At 33.5% G+C, this 9,713-nt stretch overlaps 1 protein-coding gene across 1 annotated transcript; it reads right to left on the reverse strand.

The window, feature by feature from the left end:
* Positions 1-4,824: 4,824 nt before the first annotated feature.
* Positions 4,825-6,505, reverse strand: LOC126964581 (keratin-associated protein 21-1-like). The gene is made up of 2 exons (XM_050807779.1): positions 6,359-6,505; positions 4,825-5,438 (listed from the first exon to the last, which is right to left on the reverse strand). Exons 1-2 carry the CDS (start codon positions 6,368-6,370, stop codon positions 4,935-4,937), a joined length of 516 nt encoding a protein of 171 aa, XP_050663736.1. The 5' UTR covers positions 6,371-6,505; the 3' UTR covers positions 4,825-4,934.
* Between the last annotated feature and the right edge of the window lie 3,208 nt (positions 6,506-9,713).

Below are 9,713 nucleotides of genomic sequence, written 5' to 3' on the forward strand. Positions count from 1 at the left end.
CACGCCACAAGTAAGGATATCATCCCCACCATCTGGATGTGTGGCGGTCCTCCACAGTGCGGTTTTCAAGAAGCTTTCTCCCTCGTACTACAAAGCTGTGGAATGAGCTTCCTTGTGCGGTGTTTCCGGGACGATACGACATGGGTACCTTCAAAAAAAGCGCGTACACCTTCCTAAAAGGCCGGCAACGCTCTTGTGATTCCTCTGGTGTTGCAAGAGAATGTGGGCGACGGTGATCACTTAACACCAGGTGACCCGTACGCTCGTTTGTCCTCCTATTCCATAAAAAAAAAAAGCGTAACTGCAATACCGCGGTGCTGCCATGGTTCTGTACAATTTTATTCAGTTATAAATCATATTCAGAATATCCGGAAACTCCGGAAATAAAGATGGATGCGTTTAACACGCCGCGGAAACGTTTGAGCGGACGCGCGCCAATGGTTGTCACGCTACTAGCGCGTTCGTCGCGAATTGCATTGCGTGACCGCGGAGACTCAGCTATAGGAGCATAACACATTATAATGATTTTATTTATATTATAATACTAGCTGACCCGACAGAAATTGTTCTGTACATAATAAATAAAATAATGTTTTTTATCTATTTGTCATATATATCGTTATATTTCATAACTTCAAGAATTATTTAGTAAAACATGCTCTCTGTTGTTATCTTGAAATTATTTCATAGCAGAACTGTCAAACCGTGCGTCAATACTTTCTCTGATAGAAAATATGTCCATACAAAACAAATATTGGATTATTATTTTGTTTTTTATGGGTCACTAATCGAAATAAAAACTATCATATCTCTCATGTTGGAGTAAATTGCACTCCATGAAATAATTCTATGAGCTATAAATTTTGGTCTCCACTGTCCCATCCGGTTAAAAGGCTTTTGAGCTATTGTAGTGTGTAGCCTTTTCCTCTCACTTGGGAACGTTAATCGAACGATTACGTTGTCTTGAGAATTCTTTATTTAAGTGATTCTTAATAATATAAATTGTTGAGAATCACTTAATTATATTATAAAATCGGTTGATTTAGATAATTCTTCTTTTATTTGAAAGCCACTACTAATTAAACAAAAAAACCACTACTTCAAAAACACTATTCTAAAATAATAGATATAATATGCACCAAAAAAGTATAAAAATAAGGAAGGTTCCATGTTTTTGTAGTCGTTGTTTTTTTGTATTTTTTTTTTAAAGGCCTAGTTAACAATGATTAGCAATATTGTATTTTGTGTAAAGTGAACGACTTTCAAGAACATGAACGCTTACATACTAGTGCTATTTACACGTTATCACGGAAGTATCGTAACCTAGTGATATTTGATACCTATTTACATCGCAAATATGTAAATGCTAATATTTTTCAGCTTTCCCGTACACGAGAAATAATGAAAGAGAATTGGCGCCAGTTGGTAGAAAGAGAGAGATGTGATTTTTGTGAAATGTTCAAACCAAATAGGCATATTTATATTTCACCACTAAAGGATTTAAGTTTTTTGGATTTAACCAAATTTAAAATTTGACAAAAGTCATACAAATAAATGTTGATGTCCGCTTACACTAAATATACCAAATGACATATGGAAAAGATATAAAGTCTAAAAGACAAATTTAATTTAATTCAAGGTATTTAACATTTAAATAACCAGTTTAACTAACTATTTTGTATGAGTGAAAATATTATATTTGAGTATTAGTTTCTCTCATTAAAGTTTACCTTAACTTATTAAATCCAAATCCCTTTAGAACGTAAAGAAGTAACAAATATAAACGCAAGCCAATAAATATACATACAAACTTTTCCCTTTATAATATGAGTGTGATGTTTGATTAAAAACGTAAAAAATCTGTGACTAAACAGATCTTGGTCGGAAAATAGGGACAGACTGACGAACGTAAAGCCTATAGCAACCCTCTTTTTCGTCTGGGCTTAAAAAAATATCTTATTGCTACTCCACTGATATCACTGTCCAAATCTAGTTCTTAATTCAAAATACGCAACTGAAACTGAAATAGTGCTTACATTGCTGCCTATTGACCAATAATATTTTGAACACTGGAGTAAACGCAGAAATGAATAGACATAGCAGTCGAAGGTTATTATGGTGTCTTTTGTGGCATGTGCCATATTTCGGCATTGATTGTCATTGCATATGGGCCCTACCATCACGGCCTGCATATGTAGGTAAATGTATTTCCCTCATGTCGAAAAAAAATTCACTCAATGAAGCCCCGAATATCATAAACTATATCGAGAATTACGCAAAAACAACAAATCAAGTTACAAATTTATTTATGTCTATTAGTTCACATCACTTGATTGAAGGTCATTTGTTAACCTAGATTTTATATTCTTCACGTATTCAGAATACTTTATTAGTAACTTATGTAATTTATGATATCATAATATTTCTAGATTAGATTTATCATATAGTGCAAAATATGTGCGTATTTTCTAAAAAACTAAATAAATTGATTAATATCCCCTTTTTCACACTTTGGAATGCTTTTCAGTGCTCTTAATTATTTATTAAAGGAAAACCTACAGGTAATGATACATAATATGTATTACAGAATATAAAACAAACAGCTAATTAACGGTTTTCAGATAAAGAAACAGAGAGCAAAAGAAAAATACAGTAAATCGCAGCATACGCAGTAATATACAAACTATGAATTAAACACATTAACAAAACAAAGAGAAGAAGTTGTATATAAACCAAGTGAAATAATTTTATTTTAACATGAAGAACTTCTGGCTAAGCAATTGCTTAGCCATACGCACAGCCATGTTAAAAATGATGAATCTTGAGCTCTTGTAAAGGAATTTAGTTTGTGGAGGAATGATATGGTCTAGGGTTCTTGATAATTTAAGACTTTGTTGTTTACACTCGCTTGAATATCAACGACCCATATAGCACAGTGGTTATTGTTTCTGCCCACTGAGCTAGAGGTCCCAGATTAGATGCCCAGTAAGCGCCGATCTACGTGACATAAACCGGTGTTTGTTTTCAATTCAGATATATCATTAATTTATGTATGTTTAATATGTTTATCGTAAAAAACTTGGAATGAAATGGAGCCCCGAAATATTGACGAAAGAGTTGCTGCTGTTGAAGCAGAAATTGTCTACAATCACGAAATTACTGAGATTTATAAAGTGTACTTAGACTTTGCTCAGACTATACTTACGTAAAGCTTGCTAAGTGTGATAAAACGCGAACTTGACTTTTGCATCGGGCTGTCTTAGCTTAAGTTCAGTATAACTTCAGCTGTCAAATGACTATAAAATTGAAAACAAAGATTATGCTAAGCTTAGACTCAGCTCAGTTTTACTTAAGTAAAGTCTGAGCAAAGTCTTAGTACGCTCTGTAGATATCCGCCTTAGTGCAGCCAGTGAAACCATGACGAGACCCAAAAAAAATTCAGAAAATAACTTAGAACTCTCTAGAGTACCTACATCTTATAAATGAAATTTGATTGATATTTTGCACTCAATGTATGTTAAGAATATAACAACAAACTCCTATATTTTACTTTACGCAGTCGACAGCGTTTTATTTATTATTAATTACTATCTCTTACTCGCGACTTCGTCCGCGTGGAATAGTTACTTTGGGCAGCATTTTCATTTTTTAGGATACTTTGCAAATAATACAGATACAAACTGCTCTTTCCGCTTCTGGTCGCGCTTTTCTATGATGCAGCGGATATCCTTTGTTAGTGTGGACAGTCTCTTTAATAGTATTTCCCAACGAACTTTAATATTCTATTTCATGCCAATGTAGGCTAAAGTTTTAAAAATTCTCATTAATTTCAAAAACGTTTATAAATAACTACTTATCAAGTGCCTAAAAACAAAGTTTCATGGTTTTGTCTCCGAAAATGACGATTTCCCATACAAACTTCCATACCCTATTTCAACCCCTCTAGGCTTGTTTTGCGTGGCCTATGTCCTTTCCCAAGATCTAGTCTATATCTCTACTAAATTTCATCCGAATCGGTTCAGTGGCTTATGCGTGAAAGCGTAACAAAAAAACTTACATTCACATTTACAATTAGTAGGGATTAGTATCGATTCTAAGATTTTTATGATCATTAGAGATACAGTGATTATTTTTGATTATGATTTTAATAGTAGTTAATCCCGAGAAATTCTGTGATACTAATAATACACGAAGAAATGACTTACTCCAATTCTATTTTAAATTATGTAACGGTATGTATGTTAGTCGGAGTTGATCAAAATTAACAATGGGGCTATCGAGGATACTTAGGTACTCAACTTAGGACTTTTGTCCCTCATGTCGATAAAGTGTTAGCCTTTAAGCAAGTTGGTTTGTATTCCGTATAGTTAAAGTTTTCAAGATAATCTTCACCTATGAAGGCAATTAGTTATTTTTTTTTAGTTGTTTTTTCCTAGCTACGAACGTAATAATCCATAATACAATATTTATATCAATTCCTTTTCATTTTGTATTAAGCAGTTATAAAATTAGTTATAAGAACCATGGAAGGTCTTAATTAAATACTTAAATAAGATACTATAAAATATTTGAATTATGACCGCTTGTTCTAAATTAAAATAAATAAACTAATAAAACGTTATCATACACAAATATTAGATCATGCCTAGTTTGGGGCATGTGTGGTAATATGTTTAAAAATGTGTCAATACTATTATTCATATTTCTTAGTTTGCAAATCTTCATATAAAAGACATAAACGCGCAACATAATATCATAAGTATCAAATAAGCCAGATATTCCATGTAAGAGGAAAATTCAAATATGATTGCTCAAGAAAAGAAGTTATATTCAAAAAAATATTATTTATTATGAAAAACAAATATTGTCAATAATATTTAAGAGATAACAAAATATAAATTACAATAAGATAACAACAAGCGTTTGACTAGAAATCACCACCACCCGCTGGCGTATCCAGAGCCGTATCCAGAGCCATAGCCTGAGCCATATCCGGAGCCATAGCCTGACCCATATCCGGAGCCATAGCCTGACCCATATCCAGAGCTGTATCCGGATCCGTAACCCAGGCTGGAGCTGTATCCACCGACGGAGTAGCTGGGAGCGGCCACCACCTTGTTAACGGTCACCACCTGAGGCACGGACACAACCTTGGGCACGCTCACAACCTGAGGCACGCTCACCACACGCTGGGTGTTCACCACCTTGTTTACGGAGACGATTTGCGCCGCGGGAGCGCTGTAACCGGCCGAGTAGCCACCCAGGCTACCGTAGCCCGAGTAGCCTCCCAGGCCGCTGTATCCTGAGTAGCCTCCCAGGCCACTGTAGCCGGAGTAGCCACCGAGCCCAGAGCCGTAGCCACCATAACCACCCAAAAATCCTCGCTTCTCACGCACGTTGCCGGCGAGAGCGCACGAGACAAGAGCGCACAATACGATCTGTAACAACAAGATGGCCGACATTGTACATACTACTAATAATAATGAGAATAAATCTTATACATTGTACAGCTTCCCAATGTATTAGGTGTGAATTAGTTATTGAAATTCTTTTGGAGCGTTAGGAAACAATAATCAGAGTGAAGTTTTTCTACAAACATAAAATAGCACGCGGAATAATTATTTTTAAGGATTTTTGTTCTATTACGCTATAGAAGAATAACTTCTCGCGTGCGTAAATAAGTAAGCACACACTTTTTTTTATATGTGCCGCGAGATATGAATGAATTACAACATAGTATAACGAAGATAAAAACACATGAAGGCAGCATTGAGCGATGGCTACTTATACGTGTCCCTGACACACACACAAACACACGTGTTGTTAATGATTGCAAAATATGAACGAATTATTATAATGTGAAACAGAAACTTGATTCTCGCATTAAATTTAAACAATTATATAATTATAATTAACGGTGTACTTGAGCTATAAAGTTATAATTAAAACAACTTTGGGTAATGAATTAAGATGTAATGTAAAGATATGACTTGTTTATAATTAAACTTCCCGCGCTCTAATGTCACCCCAATTTTTTTTAATGAAAATGACGGACGAGACGAGCAGGACATTATGCTTCATTGCCCCTCAGGATTCTTGAAAAATCCAAAAATTCTGAGCGACACTACAGATGTGCTCATCTCCTTGAGACATAAGATGTCAAGTCTCATTTGCCCAGTAATTTCACTAGCTACGGCACCTTTCAGACCGAAACAGTAATGCTTACACATAACTGCTTCACGGCAGAAATAGGTGCCGTTGTGGTACCCATAATCTAGCCGGCATCCGATGCAAAGGAGCCTCCCATTCCCACAGTTCCCCATTACCGACTTGCAGTTACAATGGTGACTGTACTTACAAAGGCTTTCATGTTGGTGGTTGTTGGTGGTAGATGGTGCTCGGAGGAAGATGGTAGGTGCTAATATGTTGAGACAACACGCCCCGCATCTTATATACCTCGATTTGTGAGCAAGTGTGGCAATCGTCCTCGCTCTTGTCGGGATCTCTACAATCCTTCTTATTATTTATAATACTGCTTCGATTCATCCTTGCTAGATAACATAATTCGAACTTTAAATGCTAAACTTAAAAGCCATATTCGTTTAAAACAAGGTTTTATTTAAATTTGATTGAAATCTTGCGACGGATATGGAGTTAATTTATATCATCAACTAAAACTATAACATGACGTCATCGAAACTTCTAGAGGCTTTCAAAATAAAGACTTTCATAACAATTTATTTATTATATAAACTTGTAAACTTACAGCTTTACCCAAAGCGTTTACAAGCTAGTCCCAGAAATATAATTGAAATAACAAAATTACATTTTATGTTAAAGATAAGAAAATAATGATAAAATAAGCATATAGCACCAAATAATCAAATAAAATAAGTCCAAAGCACATTTCAGTACAATATGAGATTGAAAGTGACAGAAGATAAATAAGTATTTATTAGATTTTTTTTTATATTTTATTACTTGTTACACTTTGACTTAAACGTGTTAAGGTACTTATCGAATTCCTCACCTCTTTCTCTACGATTGATGTTATGTACTCATTAGGCTCAGCTCCATTGCCATTTTTAAGACTGTGGATAGATAGAAGGTACAGGGTAGGTTTTATTAATTAATACGAGACATTATGCGTAGCACACACTTAACACTACGCAACGACTTTCTGGATTATGTACGTTAGGCTGACTATCCGATAGTTGCACAAAGCATCCTTAAAGTTAATGTTTCATTAAATATAACACCGTCACGTTCCTTTTCCTTTTGACAGTCATCGATAGCATGTAATATAACGAAACATTAATTATTTCTGCAACTGGCTGTAAGTAAATAGTTGGCTAGTTTGTTCACCGGAACCGAACAGAACAGATTCAAGAAGTACCATTATTCCTCTTGATTGTAAATAAAATATAAGAATTGAAATGAAGTTATGAGTTTCTCTGTCTAGCAGACAATAGAACTGGCCTTAGTTGAATTAAAGCATTTCATAAGTGTGTGTACAGAATAGTGCTAATTTTGAACTTTTTGAGTAGATAATGAATTATTCATAACCAAAAAGTCAAATAAAAAACAATTGCATATTTTAACACGTATACATATGAATGTACATAGTCCTCTAATAATAGGTATTTAATTTATTTAAATCCTATAAATATGTTTGCGGCATCTACAAGAATCACTACTGCAATGTTTTCAAATATAATTATGGGCTTCTACTAAACACATAATTACAAATTTTTTGTAAGTTAGCTCAATTAGTAAAAAACGTAAACAAAGTAAACGTGAAATAAGTTACTTTTAGGACAGTAATATTAGACCGAAAAAAATAAAGAAATTGAGAAGTAACTTGAAGAGCTTTAATTTTTGTAAATTATGTTTAAATCATGTGAAGTGTATAATTTATTCTATCATAAATTCTAAAGTATATATTCAAATTCAAATGTTTTTTTTTCAAAATAGGATGTGATATCACTTATTGAAAGTCAAAAAAAAACTACCTACCATTCCAAAATGAATGCCTGAGAAGAATGGGCGTAACAAACTCAGTGGGTTTTTTTTCATCAAAAAGAAATGTTCACAAAGTAATATTGTACAATTTGACATATTATTTAATAGACTGAGGGCGGTCGCTCTATTCACAATCTGTGGTATCATTAAGAAAGTCATTTATGTTATACTAACCTTTATCACACAAACGTTTTTTTAACAATTCTTTTGAATAAGGTAATACTTTTACATTTTCTGGGATATTGTTGTAAAAGAATATATATCGCTCAACAAAAAACTTACTACTAACTCGACTAAGCCGAGTAGAATTATAAGCTTATATACAATCCAACGAAGTCACGTTTAACTAGTGTTTGCTCTGCAAAAGAGAGCTGTTCGTGCTATATATCAGCTTGGTTATAGACAGTCTCTCTCAAAGAAAAATTTAAAGAAACAAATATTATGACTATTCATTCATTAAGCAGAAATAATTAAAACTTTCAGATCCTTAGAAATTAAAAAAAACTGCTGATATATGGGGCATATCTGTAAAAATAATAAGTTCTGTTATTGACGTCATAGGAATGGTCCTATGATATATGACATAACTATAATATAATAGATATGGATATATATATATATATATATATGTATATATATAGTATATAATATATGGATATATATATATATATATATATATATATAATAGATATGGATTTAGCACTAGTTTTTAATAGCTGTATTGAACATGGCGTGTTTCCTGACCTTCTGAAGTATAGTAAAATTACACCAATATTTAATTCGGGACTCACTTCTGACCCGAATAACTATCGCTAACTCTTAATAGTGATTTTAATTATTATAACACTAGAAATAAGGGAATTCTTATAACTAATTCTAGTATGTAGTATGTTTACAATTTTATAATAAAGTCCCAGCCACGGTTCAGGCATTATGTATACATAAATTAATAGACTAATTTTCGACGAAATCCCACTTACCTTGCAGTATGACAAAAGCTGTCTTGCTATGAGTGTCAGGATATACAATAAACCGCCCATTAATTTAAGATTATTAAATAAGATACTTTTTAAGAAAAAACTTTAGCACTGGTTTAGTAAGCGATTATTTTATACGACTAATGAATTTCTGAATGCGAGTAATGTGATAACATTAAATGTGAAACTTTTTATTAATAATTAATTAGACAATATTTATTATTATTATGTTAGTCTGTTATTATTTTATTATTATGTGAGTCTGTATTTTTTTTATTATTACATACATACATACATACATACACACTCACGCTTTGTTCCCATCGGGGTAGGCAGAGACAATAGAATGCCATTTGCTTCTATCCTTACAAACCTCACGCGCTTCCTCTACATTCATTACTCTTTTCATACATGCTCGCCGGTTGCGGGTGCTTCGGACCTCTCCATTTCTCAAAACGTCCCCAATTTGATCGATGAATGTTCTACGAGGTCTCCCGCGACCGACTTGCCCACACACACTTGCCTTATATATTTGATGCGTCATTTTTTCTTCACTCATTCGCTCCACGTGTCCAAACCATTTCAGCATTCCTTTTTTTATTATTATGTTAATTAATAGTTATTGCTACGTACATGCAGACTTATTTCACCATCTAATCTTGTTATGTGTTAAGTGACTTACATCATTTATTGTAAAAAATTAATTTGCATGCC

The sequence above is a fragment of the Leptidea sinapis genome, chromosome 5, assembly GCF_905404315.1.
Source record: "Leptidea sinapis chromosome 5, ilLepSina1.1, whole genome shotgun sequence".
Classification (NCBI taxonomy): domain Eukaryota; kingdom Metazoa; phylum Arthropoda; class Insecta; order Lepidoptera; family Pieridae; genus Leptidea; species Leptidea sinapis.